Here is a 21,825-nt window from a genome sequence, read left to right as displayed (position 1 = left end):
CTAGCATGAATACCACCACCATTATATGTATCCAGTCATACAACATCCCCCTGCAGAATTAGGAAAAAAATGTGTATTCTAATATAAATTGTATTACTGGCTTCAGGTATTGGACATCATTAAAGGTTTCAAGGCACTTTCCATAATAAGACTTATTTTAAAAATTGTTTCTAACTTGCCAAACTAACTGCTTGTTCTGAAATTTTACATGCTGGCTGTCCACCCTGAAGCTGAGGTTTTTTTGGGTTTTTTTGTTTTGTTTTTAATTTCAGCCAACATCCTCCTCCAAGAAGGAGTCCACAGAACATTTTGTTGGTTTGCCAAAATAGCATTCTGGCAGCCTTTTCTCCAACTTGAGCACCTTATGCTTTGGAGTAGGAATTTAAAATTTGATCAGAGGTTGTGGGGGAGGAGAAATGAACCCCAGGAAGCCTAAGATACAAGCCTTTGGGAGAAACATAAAAATAGTAACGAAGTTTCCACAGGCTTAACAGAGACTTTATGATTTCAGAAGCTAAAAGCTTCAGAGTGTGTCTCACTGAGCATATTCTCTTTCCTCATGGCTCCCAACAACTATGTGTGCATATAATGTCTTCAGAAAACAACTGATTATGCTTCCTGCAAGCCCAGGGTTACAGGTAAGCCCAGGGTTACCAGCAAACACATTCATAGCAAACGCTGCTACAGGCTGGGGTGGACAGTAGAAGGAAGCATCTCTCAGCAGTCCTGCTGATGCCAGCCAGATCTCCAAGTCAAATACAGAGGAGACAAACTTAATCAGGACTCTCCTACAATTCCTTACCTCATCCCTTATAAAACTTTGAAATGAACAAGGATCCTCCTGGCAAAAATGTCCTTCGCTACATGACCTCAAATTAATTATGAGACTAGGTCCATCCTAGTGAGGCAGGAGTCCCATAGGAAAAAATGTTATAGTATGTGACATTGTTATCAAAGGTCGAACCACACATCTGCAACCATGGTTCCATGTTTCTGCGTTTTCCAGCACTTGAGTGGTTGACTTTGCAATTTTAATAGTTTTTAGTGCAGGCAGTTTTGTGTCTAATTTCAAGGAATGAATGCAATCCTGTAGAAACAGTAGTTTTATCAAAAGAGAGATGAACAATTTTTTAAAAGTAAGATTGCTCACAGTAGTCCTACACTCATATATAACATTAACGAGCCCCAAATCCCTGAATAACCTAAAATGTCAAACAGTTTTCAAAGAAAACTGAAAGGAGAACAGATCAACCAGTACTGTTTAATGACTTTTGTATGATGTTACTAATGTGTTAAAATATAATGTCCAAGTTCTCAGAATATTATTCACAGACTTGAGCTAATTCAAGCACACAGTTTTGTTACCCAAATGTGCATATATAAAAGGATCCGTCATACAACCAAAATAGGAATGTAAATGCATAATTGACCATTAAGCCTAGAGCCTGCAAGTAAGTCTGAATGTGAGTAGATCTAGCAAAATCAACATAAATATTTATATTCACAAAGCCAAATGCGCACCTGTACTTTTGCAAGACCAAGAAGATGGTGAATGGTTAAGGTAATACATACACAAAATGTATCTGCATTTCACAACAAGAGCTCTTAAAAAGCTTCGTTTTGCAAGATAACCTGTAGAAAACCAAGCAAATTAAAAAATAAGACCACTTGGCAAAAGTTTTTGGTTAATTGTGTGTGTACAAGACTGCATCAAAACAAAAAGCAAATAATCATACAGCAACTATTTACCAGTATAGATTTTTATTTCTTTTCAAAATAATGGGGTTTGTTTAGATTTAAAATACTTCGGTAATTACCTAAAACAAATGTACACTTTGTTAGAACTTCTGGTAAGTGCTGTTCTTGAGTTCTGAAAATGTGTGACAGAATAACAGAAAATATAAAATTGGGTTAGCAAAATACAATAACGGAGCTTTACAAGAGGGACACACATTCTATGTTATTTTAACTAAGTCTATCAGGTAAACATGCTGTAACAGCTCTCCACTTAGAAACACGTGCCTATAAACTTAATCTGCAACCTGAACCCCAGGAAAAATTCACTACTGATCAACTCAAGGCTAGTAGGTGCAAGGAAAAAAAAATATCCATCTCAAGCTGTTTCTTCATTGAACAAAATCTTCTCTTTTTCCATAAAGAATAAATTTTTAATTTTAATATATCACTATACATCATAAAATCACTATATAACATTCTCTTACTATTCAAGAGTCACCTAAGTTTGTGGCCATAATGTAAGTTATTTTATATGCAAACAGTTAAGTGTTTCATAAAAAAAATATTTATTTATTCCATCTAGTGAAAAAAACCCTGATGGTTCTTAAAAAAAAAAGAAATCACTGTCTGGCTAATTGCCAAACAATGCCTTCCTCTGGCTTGCTTTTTCAAGAATTATGAAAAAAGAACGGAGTTCGTTGTGATCTAGACAGTCAAAGATGATTAGTCTGTATGGGATCAGGATGCACAGTATTTGCTTAAACCCACATACTTCTCAAACGAGCTATACCCACATACTTCTCAAATAAGCTATAAAGATAAAAAAATGTGGTTTGTTATTGCGTCCATTTCCAAAGGACAGCTCACAAGGTTTCTTCCTCACGTAAAAACTGGAACACAGCTGAGAAGTCTTTCAGGGCATAGCCTTTTGCACACATCATCCTGTAGATCTGATGTGCCTGGGATCCCAAAGGAACTGGTGTCTTTGTGTTGGTGGCAGAAATCTGGGCCAAGCCAAGGTCCTGTGGGGAGGGAGAAGAGGGAGGAGGAGGGCAGAGAGGAAGAAGGGAAGGAAAGAAAAAGAGAAGAAGTCAGGGGAGAAACAACAAGGATATAAATAGCCATGTACATATTATAGGTTATGTGGCTTCCATTGTGAAGAGAACTCTACTGCCAACAAATACAATACTCCAGCCTTAAAATTTCAGTCCTGGAAGAAGGGAGCCTTGTTTAGTTTTTCATTTCTAAAACAGTAACTCAATGTTATTCAACAGAAAAAAAACCAAACTTTGCAAGTCATGCAACCTCCTTCAGGACAGGAGGAATTTTAAGATTCTAGATCACTATACAACCTGGTAGCAAGACTCAGACTCTTTTTCCTCACTTTTTTATGTCATCTCCAAAAACCAAAATTTCCCTGGCTATTCACTTACGCATTTCACATAGGTTGTAATGGCATCATTTTCTTGTTCAGGCAAGAGGACATCTTTCTTTCTAAAAACAGGTTAAAAATCAAGCAGGAGGGATCTGAATAACAACAAAATTGAAGCCACTTAGCCTACATACATTTACTGTAATGTGACCAGTTAATAGCAAAATGAGAGGCATAGGCCACTTTGTGAATATGAATGGTTTGCAGCCTAACTGGAAGGATGTATTAAAGAATTCTTTTGGGAACTGTCTTGGGTCTGCTACAACTCAAAGTTTTCTTTAATGACTGAAGATAAAGGGATACAGAAAATAATTCCACTACATTTTTAAACACTAAATTTGGGCCAAAAAAAGGAGGGAAGGTTACAAAGAGAATGAACTTGAAACCTGTCCTCCAAGAGTCCTTGGTCAACTACAGCTATAATCTGAAATAAATAGGATGGAACTCAAAGGCAAGTACCAGGTACTATGACTAACCATATTTAGCTAGAAACAGTCAGCTGCACACATGCTGGACAGAAATGACAAGGTAGGCTGGAGAATGTCTTGAATTCTAAGCTGAATCAGACATGAAACCAACCAAAGAAAGAAAAGCTAACAAGGGCCTGGGTATATAAACAGATCTCTTGTCTAAGTATGAAAGTAATGCCTGCATTCAAGGTTGCCTTTATAAGGTCTTGCTAGAGAAATCAATTTTGTGGTCCACATTTCCAGAAAGTTGCAGAAGAACCTCTCACGTGTTACTAGGAGTGCCTAGATTTGCTGTCCATCCAGGACTATGTTGGTTTATAGTATTTGCAGTGTTTTTATCTTTTTTTAAAATAACAAATCTTTGATACAGAAGAACTGAGCGACTGTAGTACTGCTGAGAGCACCTTTGACTTCTCAGGGATGACTTACAAGACAGGTCTTTACTTTCTGTGTGTCTGGATTTGAATTAGCACAAGGAAATTCAAGATCTTACTCTACTCTCTAAATGTCACTTCGATCTGTAAATCGGCTCTATAAAGGTCATTCTGATACAAATCAGAATTCTAGTTACTCTTCCTATTACCCTTGAATGACTTCAAGATCTAGGAAAATGGGAAAAACATACGTATCAGATGTCACAGAATCCAAAATATTCTTCATCTGCATCAGGGCAGATCATTCCTTCTTGTCTAGCAATTCTGTTGAAAGACCGATGACCTGACAAAGCTAGGAACAGTTACTTTAACCTCACTTACAGGAAGATATTCCATGACATTCCTAGCCTCTTCTAAACCCTCTTTGTGAAATCTATTGCCATATTATCCATTTTATTCAATAAAGCTTAAATCATGTCATGGAATATTAGAATGGCAAAATCATCCAACTCCAAACTAGTGAAGGTGCTTGGTTTGGGTAGTGGTGATCGTGATCTATTTCTTTCTGAAGGGGCATTCACAAAAACAATCCCTGAAAATTCTGAATAGACTGCTAGCACAAATACAATTTCATAAAGTGGGTCTGTTCACTTTAATAATGAAACTCTGGCTCCAAGATGGTTGAAACATCAGCCAACATCTCAACAATTAAATGGACAAGGACTCCTGACTCCAAAGTGCAGGAAGGTTGTTTTGGTTTTTTAAAGTCCATTCTATAAATTAGAGCTTTGAAGGAAAAAAAATACAAAATGTCAGTAAAGCTTATCTTTAGCTTCAGGTTGTAAAGTATTTTCAACCTTTTCTCCTGAGGTTGGAGATGTCCTCAAGTGAAATAGTACAAAACAGCTCTGAAAGAAATTTGCCCTTTGCTGACCTTTTTGGAAAAGTAAAAATCAGAGCATAGTTTATGACTCCTCTCATACTCTTTTGGAACTGACAACATCTTCCAAATGTCTCATGGTATGACTATTCTAACCACTTTTTCTCAGCTTGGAATAGGGACACAGATTCTCTTTCAGAACCTGCTTCCAATGCTCACTTTGGAAATACCTGGTTCCTCACATTTATTTTGCAGTTGATGTAAATGAAACTGCCATTTGGAATAAAGCTCAAAGGCTGTCTTGACATGAGTCAAGAATAGTATGATATAAATCTAGCTCTTCTCAGGATTCAAAGACAACATTTAATTAGCAACTGTGCTGTGAATGAAAGACAGAACTTCTGGCCTGCAATGCCTCGGACACAAAGACGGCGAGGAGAAGTAAACTAGATTTTTTAAATGCAAAATCTTTAGAGCAGGTTTCACATTAAGGTGACTAAATTCTAAGTTTCAGTAGAAAACTTCAGATTTCAAGACTGAAGACCTTTTCAGAGGTGTCTGACAAACTTTTCTGTCCCAAACACTTAAAATAAGCATCCCCTGGCTTTGTCTGAGAGATCCATTGGCGACAAAATACTTTTAAGAAAGCCTTTGACTTCTACCACATCTGATGTGTGAGCAGTAACCTGAAGTTTAGTAACTGTGTTTAGTAACTGTGTTACTGAATCACTCTTGGATGTTCTCATTGTGGACTATTCTCTTCTCAACCTCAGGGTTGCACCTACATCTTTCTCCTTTGAATATAGCTTTTCTTTTTTCTTAAGTGGCAAAAGCATGCTCTGTATTTCCCAGAAAAAAAGTCCCCAACTCAAACAATTCACAAACTGCATGATATGTCACATACCAGGATGAAAGGGATAGTAGCAAAAGTCTTTCCACAAACTAAGGAGGAATGTCTTAAAAGAGGTCACCACTGCACCAAATAATACCTTGAATATGATCAGCTGTCTTGGTTACTTACTCATTCAAGTAATCTTCTGTCTATATAGAATAACATAGCATTGTTCAAGAGGCATGAGAGGAATTTAGTGTCTTTCCTTCTTATTGAGGATTCCAGCCTAAAGAAGGCAGTCTACAGGCTGCCTGGCAGGCAGGACTGGCAGGGGAGGCATAGTCAGAAGAGGCGAACAGCAACCTCTCTGAGGAACTCACCTCTTAGTTATCACTGATGCTTTATAACCAAAAGCTGGCAGTTTCAACAGGCACAAGCCAGGCTGCTATTCCTCCAATGAAAGCAAGATCTTTTAAGGCAGCTTCCAGAGGAGATGAAGGTGCCTCTTAGAAGCAGACCAAAAGAAAAAAACCCTTTACAAAGAAATTTAAAAGGTAGGGAAGGAAATATGTGCCCCCATCCCATTTATACTATGAGGTTATTCTGGACAAGAGTAAGAGTTATGAATCACGAGAACAGAGACTGCAGTGTGAAACAGGGCACAGCAGGCAGAACGGATTCTGAAAACAGCACACAAGATGGAAACAAGAGCTTTGAGGCAGTGCCAAGATCAGGTTGCTTATCTCTAATCAATAGCCCTGGCAAACTCCAAACAATAACCTAACACATTTTATAAATCAATAATTTAAATAACACTTTATTGTCCCCTATGTTCAATGACGTGAACGTGATGTAAAAACTGCTTTCCAACATTTTAACACATCCCTCAAAGCAATGAAAGCTCCTGGTTGTTGGTCCATAAACGTAAAATGTAGCAGGCCAACCATTGAGGGGTTTTGAGCCATGCAGCATTAGCAAAACTTTTTGGTGCTACCACATGCAAAACACTCTGGACCCACTCTGGACAGAATTTGGCTAATTCCACTGAATGTGCAAATGCAACAATTGACAAAAAACAACTGCAAAATGACAGGAACAGTATCAGTAGGCAGGTATTACATACAGGAACTCCAGTACTGTGGAGATTTGCATGGCAATATCTGAGTTTGATTACAAGCTCTGAGAATGCTGGTTTAGTTTTAAGTGCTTAATTTCCACTGTACATGGAAGAGCTGAAAATGGCCAGAATGCCTAACCAGTTGGGAGCACTCATAAACTGGTATGCCTAAAACTGTCCTGTATGAACTCAAATACCTCCCTCAGGACAGTATCCCCACGAAACTAATATTCAGTGTGAAATTATTTCCTGCACTTACATGCTTAGATGAGAGTTCTCTTCCAGGGTTTTATAATTTACCTCAGGCAATCATTGTGCTAAATGCAGAAGTAGTTCAAGAGTCAGAGTTCTATAGCTCCTTCCTCCAACTATGTGTCCTCATCAGTGGGATGCAGAGCCCTGACCTCCTTGCCTACTTTCCCCTGGCCTCTAAGAGCTTTGCTTTCCTGACCACAGAGTGACTCAGGACAGTGCTTTTCCTAGAACAGCCAAGAGCATGGCAGTAAGTGCACTCTCCTGGGATGAGATAGCTGTAGGTTACAACTTCCTCATGCTGAGAAGGACCTAAACCCCAGATCTCCCACTTTGTGGACAAATAATTTAGATTACTAGGTTATTACTCATAAGAAGCACTACTTCTGCCACCAACAAAGACAATTCAGGATAACTCACAGCATAGTGCAGGCACCTGCAGAAAATCAGTCTGCAGGGGTATGGGTTGAAACCTGTCTGCTTTCTGCAGAATGGCTTTAGGCAGAAAGACAAGCACATAAGCAGGTGGCTTAGCAAGGAAGGGGGTGCTAGAGGGCATGTCCAGTAGCACAGTTTAAGGTATCTGGAAGAGACTGGGCCCAAAATCTTAGATGCTTATGCTACTATTTGCACCTAATTAGGTCACCTGGATTTCCCCAGATTGCTCTCTTGAGTTCTAAGTTCTAGAGCAGTCATGCAAGAGGCATCTAAAATGGCTTGCTGAACGCTTGCCATACACACAAATCCATCAGGACTCCTGGATTAAGGCAGAACTCAAAAAGACAGTGCATATAACCTCAACGAGTGGCTCAAGCAGTAATAGTGGCTAGAAAGAGGCTGGAGGCTAAGGAAAAGTCCCCTACACAAGTAATTAGTTCAGAGTAGGAGGCTGGGTTCCCCTCTGTTCATGCACAGATATTTCCCTGTAATCATAAGTTTTCACTGAGAAGAACGTTTGCTAGAAGCCCAGAGAGAAGCAACTGTACATACTTTACATGCAAGTATTATGTACCTTAGCCATGAGTGTTGTTCCAAAGCCACCTTGATAATTATTAGCAGATGGTACTCCTTCCATCACTCCAGGAACAGGGTTGTACGTGTCGCTTGACCAACAGCGACCTGAGCTCATATTTAGGATTTTGGCCAGCAGCTTTGGGTCAAGGCCTAATCTGTCAAAGGTCAAGGAAGAGAAGTGTTAATGTCAAAATGCACAAGACATGGGTGACTTGTTTTATATCTTAGGACCTTACCATCATTTCTCTCCCTTTATTATAAGTCATGAAAAATGACAGAGTATTGATATTGGGGGTAGGGATGCTGTATCTTAAATTAAAGAGCATCAATCCACCATTTAAGCAGTAGGTTTTCAGAGCTCTTTTCCTTTTGCACTAAGTAAATCCCCTCCACCTAGCAATTTTGAAAGTACAAGCAAAATAAAGGTCCTCTGAGAACAGCAGTTCCCTCGTATTTCAATTACTAAAATGCATTCTCTGTTCTGCTACCTACTAGGTCACATACTTGTTCTTCATATCAAAATTATATTCTCTAAAGCTGAACAAAGCAAAAAATTCACAAGCAAGCGTGGCAGTGTGAAAGTACTTGTGTGATGTGTTTATACGTGCACACTAGTGCATTTTTGATGCCAGCAAGGTAACGCAAATGATCCTGCTCTAACAAGTGAACAAACCCACTACACATCTCAAAAAATGTTACTATTGTATACATCTGTACATTCTTTGCTTTGCTATTATTAAATCTTCTTTATATACTCTTGCTTATGAGGCACGTCTGCCTCTCACTGTGACATATGTTATCTATTGGCAAACATACATTATAGTTCTGGGTCAACTGTTGATAAGGTTACTGATCCTGATAAAACAAAGCTTGTCCCAGTAGAAACGTCATTTGTTCTATCACGGAGCTAATGGCATAAACTGCTGCTCAATGTGGACCCTGAAAGTACTTCAATACTATAGAAAATTAACCCTCTTACGGATTCATATTTATGCTGATACCAAGATGCAAGTGTAATTTTACACCAATTACATTTATACCAACAACGAGCTACAGCAGTTTATCCGTCCCTGTACAAATGTTCAGTTACACTCACGATAAAGAACAAAGCAAGGGAATTATCTCCAGTAACAATCCAAGATGAGAAAAGGACATTTTAAAAGGGATATATCACAACCTACTTTGCCATGGACAAGCAAACAGGTTAAAAATAAAACACCTTTTCCACACAATTCCAGCTGAGCTTTAACGTTTATAGAAGACAACACTTTTTACATTAGCTCTTACACCACAGACTTTTTGCAGATCTCCATAGCCATGGGGATCCTAACACCGATTCCAGGCACTGTAGCGCTCAAGGTTTTAATTTGTAGACAAGTAAAGCTCATTACCAATGAAATAGTTGCTAAAATTTATGTCTATTTATTCCAGTAGGCAGTTTGGATTTGAAAAACTACATTTAAGACAGTGGGCCCTACAGCATGGTTCCTGTTCCCATAATGGCACGTGTCTCTGCAATTCTGCCCTCCTAATGCAGAGCAAGATCACTTTCTGTACTGCAAAGGTAGCTTTTTAGCATTATTGCTGGGCAGTCTTATTTATGAATTGCTGCAGCAGCCCCTGGAATTCAATGGAAAAGTCCCCTGCTGGCCTGAATGGGATCAAGCTTTATCCTCCTCCCCACCTTTTTCCAACCCTCTGACTCAACTGAACGCTTTCAACGACCATTTATTTTGAAAAAAATGTGTTTTCTGGCACCAATATGTTTTCACAGTATTTGAATTGTACTTTTATCTTGCATAGTGCATCAAAGTCTTCATCAAGAGCCACTCTGAATAACTGCTTTAATTGTTGTCATCCAAAAAACCCGCATTGGGAGCAGACAACGCCTGAGCTTTCAAACACACAGAGGTTGCTTTTTTGGCCAAAACAAATCTCTTGGCTTATTTGTTTCCTTATCGTTGCTACATCCAGATCAGTATTTTTAGTAATGTAGTGCCTGCTTGTGCCATATCCAGCTGCATGCAGAGGCCTGTAATTATAGCTGCACGTATACTGCAAGACAGAGAGCTTATTATTTCAAAATGCGTATAACCCTCCCAAAGAATGCTCTTCTCACAGTGTTCCAACTACCTCTCTGTGAAAGTATACTTTAAAAAATACGTGTGTATTATACTGATATGTAAAATATTGTCTGCACTAGATCTGGCATATTTTTGCTCTAGGAAGATAGTGTCAGTTTAAATCCCTGCTTCTTCAAACTTCATTGCTCTTAAACACCATGCAGATTCTCTTCAGGAGACCTGAACCTATTTTTTTTTTTCTCCTTTGCAGCAAGTGTATCATTAATAAGAGCAAGTTAGAAGTGCTTTGAATTTCATCTTTCTGGGGATTCATCCACCGGTGCATATATAACTGACAGTTAAAATTAGACATATATTAAAATCAGTTACTGAAGAAGTCCTCTGTCTTCCACTGTGCCCAAAGCTTGTAATGGTCTGAAACCAGCTAGAATATACAGTAATTGTCATTCAGTGAGAGTCTATCCTAGAAAGTCATGCTTCAGTGGAGAAGACTGAGTTTCCATTTGAAATCAACAAATTAATCCAAGACAGGTATCTGAAAGGGCAAGTTTAATAGGAAGCAGCTACTGGGCTCTCAACCATGATAAAATGTTATTGCTGTTTCCCTGTAAATTGGCTGGGAACATATGATACTCTCTGCATAAGAGCTCCATTGCTGTTCAAGAGATATACTGCTCAAGCTATCAAAATGATGACAGTCTGCCAGTCCCCATAACAACTTGCTATTGGACGTGGCAAGAGCTTGTGCATGCGCATGTGAATTTACAATTACCAAAATGTTCTTCTCCCTTATAAGCAGAAAAGAAGTCCATGTATTAACTGTACTTATAAAAGAGCAAAAACAATTGCTTCCCTCAAATCAATGCTTCTTCAAAAACATTCCTAATGAACTGAACAGCAGAAACTCGGCAACGGACACACATACCAAAAAAATGGTTAAAATGGGAACGCTTCAAGCCACTGCTCAAAACTCAGGTTTTGCTGAGCTTTGATAAAGCCACGTACTGAAATTTTCATACACTCCTCCAAGACTTCAGTCTGGAACAGACAGAAAAATTGAAATGGCATCTCACAAAAAAGATACATCCTGGTCTCATTTTAAGGTGTAACAACTGAAGTAGCTGAACTGTTGAGAGTTTCCCATCTCGAGGTGCTTTGGATAAATACCATATGAAGTTGCAAATATTCAAGCAGAACCTTAGGACCCTTCTACCACAGCTAAAAATGACTTTGCCATTGGCGTTCTAAACAAGGTAAGTGCTTTCAAGTGTCATTACCAACCTTCACAAGACTTAGCTATAGCCCCATGTGAAAGACAGCAGAGCCACCGTGCTCTTGGAGGAATTCTTTTTCAAGGCACTCTTTCTAAAATTTGCAGTGGGGACGTGCCCAGGGTTAATCATCCCTCAGCCTGCTCCTCCGTGCCCAGGGTTAATCATCCCTCAGCCTGCAGCACACGCTCCTCTCTATGCTGTTGGCTCCCCTTTCTGCTCATGTCTTCCATCTACAGCCCAGGGGTGCTCACAGAAACCAGATCGAGGGGCTGAAACTACATTTAGACTTAGCATCAGAGGGCAAAGTTCTTTTACCGTCTTTTCACTTTATATATCTAAAAAAGCAAGCAGGCACAAATCCATATACAGTAAAATTGCTTAGGAAAGAGCTGTATTTGCAGTGAGGTTATTGCCACAGAGCCCTTACTGCTCTCCTGGTCCCTTATATCCCACCCATATTAAGCAGCCTTGTCCTATCTTGTGTCACCACGTAAGGCCTTCCCTGAGTCTGTGCAGGCAGTCTCTGAAGGGATCGCAAACTGCCTGACAGGCAGCTACTTCCATCTGACCTAAACACAAACCAGGTATCAGCAATATTTCATTTCCGAGCTTTATTTTGCTAGTATTAGACATTGTTAAACTGGAACTCGGAGCTCAGTAAAAGAAAGTTACTGACACTGAGATGATCAGCAAAAAGAAAAAGAGTCTCTGGCTGTGGACAGTATCACTTAATGTTTTTATTTCTTATTTGTGAAGTTTACATGTACTCTGTGTGTTGGTTTGATGCAGTAAGTCACTACAGTATTTTGCAATATGCACATTATCCATAAAACCGTATAGCAAAATCTAGTCAAGATTTTTCTACTGACAAGTTGCACTATCATGCTAGAAAAGAAGGAAAATACAAATGAAAATGTGAATTCATTTCCAGAATTTCTGCCATATTTTCTAACTTTTAGTAGCAACATTCATAAAGCATCAGGAAATTAATGGAAAAAACAAAACATAACAAAACAAGCATTTCAGTGGTCAGAACTCAGGACAGATTTTTTTTTTTTAATTAGTTACAGAATCTAAACCAAACAACTTCCAGTGAAAACAGACATCTTCATTAGTAAATGAAGATGATGTTAGAGTAAAGTAGAAAAGCAAGTGGAATATAAATGCAGAAATTACATAGGAATGTTGCCTATTTTTCTGGGAGTTTATTGTGGAATTTTTGCTCATTAATGCCAGTTTTCCTTCCTCCTCACCACATTCTATTTGCTACTTATTTTGAAGTTTGGAAAAATTCTGTAATTTCAAATATAAAATAAATAAAACAATAGCAGATGTCATTTAAAAATCTGAAAGGAATAAAACTAACTCTCTGCTTCAGAAAATGAAATTTAGGCTGCATGGTTTATGAAAACATTAGAGAAGAAGTGGTTTATTAATAGAATTAATATCACACTGTTCTAATGACTTAAGCTCAGAGTATATGTGGGTTTCTGGAAGGTGCTGTAATATGACTTTCTAGTTACATCTAGTTCAGTCAGCAATATTTTGAATAATTAATTATCCAAAGTCCCTAAAACTCAAGATTTAAATGATGTAGCAGACATAAGCAATGTATGACATGAAGATATTTCAAATTCTATCTAAAAGTTAAGAACATGTCTAAGCTCCACAATTTCTATAATGATTTTTTTAGATTTCCAGTGTCCATTACCATTATTAGGTCAGAGTCAGACTTTCTTTACCAGATATGCATCAATCTAATAAATCAAGTTCAGCTTCCTACACTCTCCAGACTAGGCAGCCACACTATCCTTTTGAGAGATTTTAACAAAAACACTAATAAATTTATTAATATAGCAAAACTTCTAATGATTAGAATTACAACTGTTAACTTGTACATTAGAAATTTGTACACACCAAAAGTGGAAAGCTCTTATTCTAGTTATAAGCAGGAGTCATCTTCTCCAGGATTTAAATCACAGCACATTAAAATCAATGCAAGGGTTCTAAATTACCTCGTAAGGCTTTAAGTTGCTGCCTCTATCTTAAACCTCATACAGTTTCAGACTAAAAGAGATTCTGCTCTTTGTATAATTCGGGTTACAATCAGCAGTTTCTTCTACAGTAAGTACAGTTCGTTCTTGATTACCATGATTGTAGGGTAGGAAGGTTTGTATATTGCCACCTTCACACTGGAATTTTGCTCACAAATGCTGAATACAAATTCAGCCAAAACTTAAACTGGAAAAGGACAAAATGAAAAACGAAAATTCTAAGCACCTTCAAGCTACAGTGACTGCAGACATCAACTCATTCTGCAGAGGGCTTACATGCCCAGAATATCTGTCTTCCAAACCTCTCAATTTTATTTTATATTCCATTTTAACTCTAATCATTCCTATAAATGTAGATAAAAATATAATGAAAAATCAGTTGCATATGCTTTATTAAGTGAACCATGACTTAAAACAGAACCTGATGAAAGCTTTACACTACACTGGATTACAATAGTTGTATACAATGCTACTGATTTTATTATGGCTTGATGCAGAGATGCTTCAGTATCTTACAGACTCTCAATTTTAAAATGTAAATGGTACAGGATATTGATAAACCAATTAGCACTGATGCAAAGCAAATTCCTCTTTTATCTCAATTACAACATGACAACTTAATAGGTCAAGATAGTCTAACATCTGAGACAAGGGCAATTCAATAAAACAACTGCATCTTGATATGGTAATTAAGAGGAAATGTGAATCCATTACATTGCCTCGTGTATGTGCGCACATGTAGGTGTTCTTTTTTATTTATTTAAGCATTTGATGCCCTCTTGCTGTTTTTATACTGTATCAAATCCACATGAACACATGGCCTAAAACCCAGTTGATAAGTATCTACAGTATCTGTAGTTTTAATGGGACAATTTTAAGGATGCAATTGTGCAAATAAATAATTCATGAAGAGCCCTTAAAATATACACAATTGCAAGATAATCTCTTCAAACATAGGACTTCTCTGTCTATAAATTTGCAAATGATTTAGATCTGGCTAAGAGAATTTATGAAGGTTCAAATACTGTGATACTGATCTGGTACTTGCATGCATTCCATTGGAAAACAAAACAAAATCTCAAAGACCACAGCAAAATAAATAGGTTACAACTGGAAAGGAAAAATAATTCTGTTTGAATATGCTGTCACTTACAAGTCAGATACATCACCTGCTAGAAAAGAAACAGTAGTCTTAGCATCGACAAGAGTGTAGTGGAACATACTCTAGCTTTTTGACAAAGCAGGAGTTCTGGCAATTAGGACAAACTGCAGTGGTAAAGTCGAACAGGAAGGTAGATGTTCTTTTTTATGCTTTGATCTTAATTTGATATACACACTGTAGTAGAAGTTTTACTTTACAATATATTTTGGAACAATGTAACAAAGTAAACAAAGCCAACAAGAGCCATATGGGAGTATAATACTCTGAATACATTGTACATTAGTTTAGAATACAAACAGAAAGAAGTTACCTCTATATTACCTTTGCATATTTATAATGCAAGACAAACATTACTGTACACTGCACTACAGCAGAACAAATAAACTCTTAACTTCAGCTGCAGAATGCAACAATCTATACAGCCCATACAAGACAATATTCCTGTTCTGAAGAGCCCTACTTCAGTTAAATAATCCCTTTAGCATGTTAATGGCTTTATAAAAGAATTTCTGGCAAAAGTTTATCTATGCCATCTAATCATCATTGTCTCAGTGAAAGTCAACCATAAACCACAAAAACTGTTAACACAGAAAAAATGTTTCAATCCAATACAAAAATCAAACAAACCTGATTCCAAGATTCATAGCCTCAGCAGTTCCAATCATACTGATGGCCAAGAGCATGTTGTTGCAGATCTTTGCAGCCTGAAAATAAGTTAAACCGTCAATTAGTTTCTGCATTTTCATAGAGCTAACATGTAGGAATCTTCTTTAACTAGGTCCAGGACAGTATGATCAAGTATGTTCCGACAGCTCTCTTCGAAAGGTAGCACCAGTAAGCACAGATCTACAATAGTATAAAGTCAATGAAAGCTGCCCTATGGTTCCTTCAGAGATTAGAAAATACTTTTTTCTTAGTACAGTAGCTCAGTTAGTATATGTGGCACATAGGGGCTCTTTGTCCTTCAGAACATTCAGTAAATCTAAATTTAGAAGAAACAAAATTAAAATCTGTGTCCTCCAAGAAGTATAATCTCAACAAGCCAATGTGGAGAAGCACCAGGTCAGATGTTTTGGCGCTAAGCTATACAACATGCTGGAGAAGAGTGCCATGAGGTTATTTTATAAACACGTGGTTGAAGACAAGTAAACAAGCAAACAAGTATGAAGATATACTATAATGCATTTAGTTCTGGAATAAAAGAGTAGGTATCATTAAAGAAAAACAAAGCAACAAAAATAAAAGACTGAGATAACTAGTAAGACCTCAGCAAGCATTACCTGTCCGGTTCCAACCTCTCCACAGTAGACCACATTAGAACCCATGCATGTCAGCAACTCTTTGGCAGCATCAAATTCTTGTTCCACTCCACCAACCATGAAAGTAAGGTTTCCAGCTCGAGCAGCTCCAACACCTGAATCAAGACAACATTGGATTTAATACCAGTATTTTTAAAAACCTTAAGAACTTAATCTTATCAGTAAGGGTCTGATGATGAAAAATTTATGTGCTTAATACTTCAGTTATGATGAATCCCTCAAAGTCTATGTAAAAGTAAGCCTATTGCAGGATGAGAGATCTTAATTCTCAAACTTTTGATGAAGATAAAGCTACCTTATGGAAGGCTTTATCTTGCAGGAATACTGGCAGATAAACAATTCACAAGACTTAACTGAAAACTGGCAATGTTTTCAGTTTTATAGTTTCATATGAAGACACAATCAACCCTTTGCATGCCACAAAATTCACTGTATCTGAATTACTAAATAAAATTTCTGTTTTGTCAAACTACTCTTCACATATGACTATTGACAAACTATTGATCAAAGTTAACTCTGCTTTTATCAGCTTTTCCAAACCTAGGCTAATTTTTATCAATGTTTGCTGATTTTCACATAACTGAACATCTAAAAGACGCAGGCATATAAAACCAAGCCTTCTGAATCTCTGCAGTTTATTATGTTTCTAATCTGAAGCAAAAGTCTACTTAATTTGAGAAACTTTGAGTTAGTTTCCTACACATAAACTTAACACATATACAACTGTGTAAAGAACTATGTAAAAAGCAATGTAAAAATGATTCACACACACACACACATTATTCCCAGTTCTATTCCTATAAGTGTATCCTGTCTTTACCACAGGTCAGTAAGCACACATCATAGTTCTTTGATTACACAGTTCCTAAGCACAAAACCATCAAATTTTTCATGTGATATTTATCATCTCCATGAAATATTCTATTTCTTAAAAGAAGCCTAATTCTAATATAAAATACTCATATATCCTAATCTCCTCATCCTCAACAGATTTAATGTGTAGAACTGCTAGGAAAATTTGCCCCAAACTGATGAACACATTAGCTTCCTCACTATTTTTCACTTCAGCAAGAAGCACAGCCACTATAAATTTTCTGTGCTATGCATCCAATCTTGGCCTGTTAGGTTGTACAGCTGCAGATAATGACCTACTTTCAAATTAATGTGATTAACTAGGTACAGTGTTCTCACAAACAGAAAGTCCAAGTGAAACAGTTTGTTCTTCCTCCATGTGGTGGACCATTTTGTTTCTAGAGTGTCAGGCTGCTCTCCAGCTATGGTTCACAGTTCTTTGTCACCAACTAGCTACCATAATAAACATTAATAAATGTTTCTATTGAAATAGTTTCCAGAGTGTAACTGAAACTGCCTTCACTGAGCTAGATGTTGTGTAGTGACAAATGAAAATGCACTCTTAAAAAGCTTATCAGTTGAAGACAGAGCTTTTTTAAAAAAGAAAGAAACAAAAAATACAATCTAACCTCAAATAGCAAAAAAATTATTCTGTTAGAAATATATCCCTCTTAAAGAGGACATTTCTGTTTTCCTTGTTCCCCATTAATAAATGAAATTATGCAATAAAAAACAATAGCAAGAGGAAAAAAATAAGGCCACAACTAAGCCACCATGGCAACCAAGTTTGTGGACAAAAAGTTCTGATACAGTGGGCAACCACAGCAGGCTAATCAGAGCTTCTCTCAACTTAAAGCCTTAAGCCCATGTAAGTGCTGTACCACAGCTAAAGAATGAAGTGGTCAGCATTGGACTTCCTTTCTGACATCAAGGACAGTTACACTGCAGCTCCTCACACTGAAGAATTTGAAGAATTTTTGTTTGCTTTCCCATAAAAATTTCAATTGATGCACCGTCCCTGTGCAACTGCTCTGTGTGACTATGTCTACAAATGCCCTTTCTGTATCTGTCAAGCATTTATTTCCCCCATCCTGCCTTCCAACATGCACCATCTTTTGAAGTCACTGAAGAATTTCAGACAAATTTGACAGATCAAGGTCTCAAAATTAGTAAATACCTACCAATTAGGTGAAAATAGGCAACAGAGTAGAGGAAAGAGGCTCCCACTGACGAAGTAGCCGCTCAACCTATATTAGAACCTAGAACCACAGAGTCACAGGATTGCTGGGGTTGGAAGGGACCTCTCAAGATCATGCAGTTTAACCCCCCTGCTCGAGCAGGGTCAGCTGGAACAGGTTGCCCAGGACCGTGTCCAGTCAGCTTTTGAATATCTCCAAGGATGGAGACTCCACAGCCTCTCTAGGCTACCTCTTCCAGTGTTTGACTGCCCTCACAGTAAAAAAGTGTTTTCTTGTGTTTCAGATAGAATTTCATGTGTTTTAATTTGTGCCCATTGCCTCCTGTCCTGTCACTGGACATTACTGAGAAGAGTCTAGCTCCCTCTTCTTCATTCTCTCACGTCAGGTTTTTATACACATTGATAAGATCGCCCCTGAGCCTTCTCTTCATGCTAAACAGTCTCAGCTCTCTCAGTCTCTCCTCATATGAAGGATGCTCCAGTCCCTTCATCACCTTCATGGCCCTTAGCTGGACTCAGTCCAGTAAATCCTTATCTTTCTTGTACTGGTGAGTCCGGAACTGGAGCATCCAGAAGAACTCAGACCCACAGGTTCAAAAAAAATCAGTGTATATAGACAACACTGTTGAGGTTCTGAAATAATTACAGTGGTAAAGATCTTCCTGCTCAGGTTGAGAGACACCCTATTTGCAGCCAATCCTTAATCTCACAGGAATCTCACAACTCCTCCCCAGGCAACTCATAGGAACTGGGCTAAGACCAAAGCCTAGATTTAGAGCTAACACAAACAGGTCATTGCCATCTTGTTGGCTACCATTTTACTATGTACATGACTGCAAAGATTGCTACATTAATAAACACAATGATTTTCATTCCATTCCTCTAGCAATTTTTATTCAAACCACATAATGGCCTTTACCACTAATCCTGTGATCTGACCTGCAGCAAATTAAGTAGACAATTTAAGTCAAAGCTTACAAACAAAATCCAGTACTATCCATCATAGGTCAATAGCCTTGTATCTAGATTACAGACTGCTAAATAGCTTCGGAGAGTCATTTATTAAAGCAAAATTAATGCTGACAATAGTTTTCAGCTGGTTAATCTTCTGACAGCTGCACTCTCTCACTTGTTCAAACACTTACATTTCAAGTAGAAAAAATAAATTACTTAAGTAGAAAAAAAGCAATTTGTTGTATAATGCAGAAGGCTTGGAAAATTCTCTTTTTAAAAACAAAAACCTGTTTACTTCATGGTAAATTTTATCATCTAGGGTCCTTGCCAACTATCAGCTCTTTTATCAGAATTAAACAAGCAATGCAGCAAATCCATAACACTGGCAATTTAAAAAAAAATTGGCAGGGAGTCTAGGAGTACAAGAACTGTAACTTCAGCTAAAAATAGAAATAAAAAATCATTAGACAAGAATGCATAGCTTTATTTCACAATCACAGATTCCATACCAACAACACAAGCCAGTGAAGTATTATCAGCTTCTAACACTAAAGAGAGCAATGGAGAAAGCAGAGCAGCTAATGTAATTTAAAAAAGCTAATGATTATTTTTCATCTTTTGATTTTTTTAAAGATCTCTTACCGCCTAAGATAGTGCTTTATGTACCACTGCTGATTAGGGTCAAAAGTCCTTCAGAATCTATTTGTTCTTTCTAAAATACAAAAAGCCTCTTCTCATGCTCAGGGAACGGTTTCTGAGAAACTGTATTTGTGATTAGCATGTGTAAGATTTCCTCCCCTGCAAAGCGAGACTGCTGGAGCCCATGGCTGCAGTCCTATACTTGGCTTCTCTAGGATGATCCCCCCACACCTGCACGCAGGATCCTTTAAGGAGGTCACGCCAGCAGATCCCAGAGAGTAGCTCAACTCTGAGTCAGTAGGTCACAACACCATCAGAGTTTTTCCCAGAGGTATAAACTGACAGGAACAGGTTTGCAGATAAATATGATAAGAAATCTAGCTAGTAAGGTGGCATGCAAAAAAATGAATCTCAGAAAAAGCATGGTGAGAAGTTATAGAGTAGCACTGCAGTATGGCATACCCACTTGGAGATGGGTTTCCCACTCGTGTACTAGAAGGCTTTGGACTAAGATCGGAAAAATTTATTTCTTTTATCAGAAGAGGTGCATAAAGAACTGCTCTTCAAAGCATCCTGTCGCATCTAGCTAAGTTACTTGTAGGGCAAGGATTAGGTCAAACCACGTGCTTCTTGCTTTGATCGCCAAAGGATTGCTCAGTGAACCTGATGCAGAGCGGTTCCTGAGTTCAAAATTTTAGATGAAGATGTGAGTGGAGGCTTAGGAGCCCTCATATGACAACAGCAACTGGTCATAGTTATCCTGGGACAGTTTGGAGATGACCTCAAGTTTTAGCCTCCAGGCCAGGCAGCCTAGTTCAGTAGCCACCCTGCTCTTCCATAGTCACTTTTCTGTGCTTATCACAACAGTATTTAACATGTTGGAAGAAGTCTTGTAATTTGCCACTGGTGTTTCCAGTTCAAAAAAAAAAAACCCTAAAAAAGTCTTACATATCATTAAAGCAGCCTGGTTTCAATCAGTTTGCTTGTTTTTAAGAATATAATTTGCTAGAAAAAAAGATTTACATTAATTACATTAACATGTAAAGATGTAACATAAAAGTATCTGCTTTTGGTTTCAGTTTTATTACATTTCCATAAGGGGAGCAGAGTGCAGATGAGTTAAAAAGAAGTGATATTACAAAGCTGCGCATTAGAGCACCATCACAGTGGTGATGCTGAAAACAGTTACACTGTTGAAAACACAGAGCACCCAAGCATATCCCCGTGCCAAAATATTTAAACCACTGTTGCGTTGCACCTGCAGATAAAAAAATTTGTTGCTGACAAAGTCGAGAAGAAAAACTAAACCAATGTGAATATAACAGCATCTAGCTGCTTCAGAGACTCCGAAGGACAAGCTGGAGATGAGGGCTATAACGTCAAGAAGCTTAGGCAAAAAAAACATCTGTTTTGTCATTTTTCTATTCAACATGTAGTCTATTGAGCAAGGCGGAATTTTAACAACTAATTTTGTGATCTAAACGGGATAAAAAAATAAACAAGAAAAACAGCGCTAGAGTTTTAATCCTCTCTTCTCTTTTACAGTGTTGCACCTTCAAGCGTAAGAGTTGAGGCTTTGCCTGTTATGCTTTGGGAAGTGCAAGGGAACACTGGTCCTTTATTCTGACATTATTGCAAAAATGCAGCTTAAGTGACTGCAGTTGCCTCAAACAAGCAGCTTCTCATCATGTTTGCTCTCTTTCAGATAGGTTGAACTTGAGAGCCTGCATCGGTGTATCTTGTGTATGTGTGTGCGTTTTTAAGGACTAAGCAGTTCTTTTTAAGTACCTGCCAGCTCACATGAAATAGTTTGTCTTCTGCAACTCACAAAAAGTTAAACCAAGATACACAAGGGAAGATTAACTGAAAAGGTTACTATTGTTTTGCTACATATATAAATCCAAAACCAATTAAAAGGCACGTATAGGCAAAATCAGCTACAAATCCCTACTGAAAATAAAAGCAGAATATTTAAAATTATACTATAAATTTAAAATAACCATGAGGAGACTAGTTATTTTATAAAATATAAATAGGGTATCAATTTTTTCTACTTGCTTCATAGACAATGTCTGCCATCCTTAATCTATTTCCAGGAAACAAGTAAACAGAACAGCATCAGAAAAAACCCCTACAACACAACACGACTCAAAGGGCTTGTGTTTCTCCCTATTAAAAAAA

General features: G+C 37.7%; 1 protein-coding gene across 1 annotated transcript in view; it reads right to left on the bottom strand.

Annotated features, from left to right (window-relative positions):
- Positions 1 to 1,742: 1,742 nt before the first annotated feature.
- The window catches only part of HIBADH (3-hydroxyisobutyrate dehydrogenase), a 77,855-nt gene continuing 57,772 nt past the window's right edge, over positions 1,743 to 21,825 (bottom strand). The window contains exons 4-7 of the mRNA XM_009282019.1: positions 15,963 to 16,096; positions 15,310 to 15,386; positions 8,107 to 8,263; positions 1,743 to 2,759 (exon numbers count right to left, since the gene is read on the bottom strand). Coding sequence (XP_009280294.1) covers positions 2,601 to 2,759; positions 8,107 to 8,263; positions 15,310 to 15,386; positions 15,963 to 16,096 — 527 coding nt within the window. The 3' untranslated portion in view covers positions 1,743 to 2,600. The remainder of the gene's footprint in view (positions 2,760 to 8,106; positions 8,264 to 15,309; positions 15,387 to 15,962; positions 16,097 to 21,825) is intronic.

The sequence above is a fragment of the Aptenodytes forsteri genome, unplaced genomic scaffold, assembly GCF_000699145.1.
Source record: "Aptenodytes forsteri isolate BGI_AS27 unplaced genomic scaffold, ASM69914v1 Scaffold164, whole genome shotgun sequence".
In the NCBI taxonomy this organism is placed as follows: Eukaryota; Metazoa; Chordata; class Aves; order Sphenisciformes; family Spheniscidae; genus Aptenodytes; species Aptenodytes forsteri.
The sequence above is the reverse complement of the archived record's forward strand: the minus strand, read 5'-3'. Positions and strand labels throughout refer to the sequence as shown.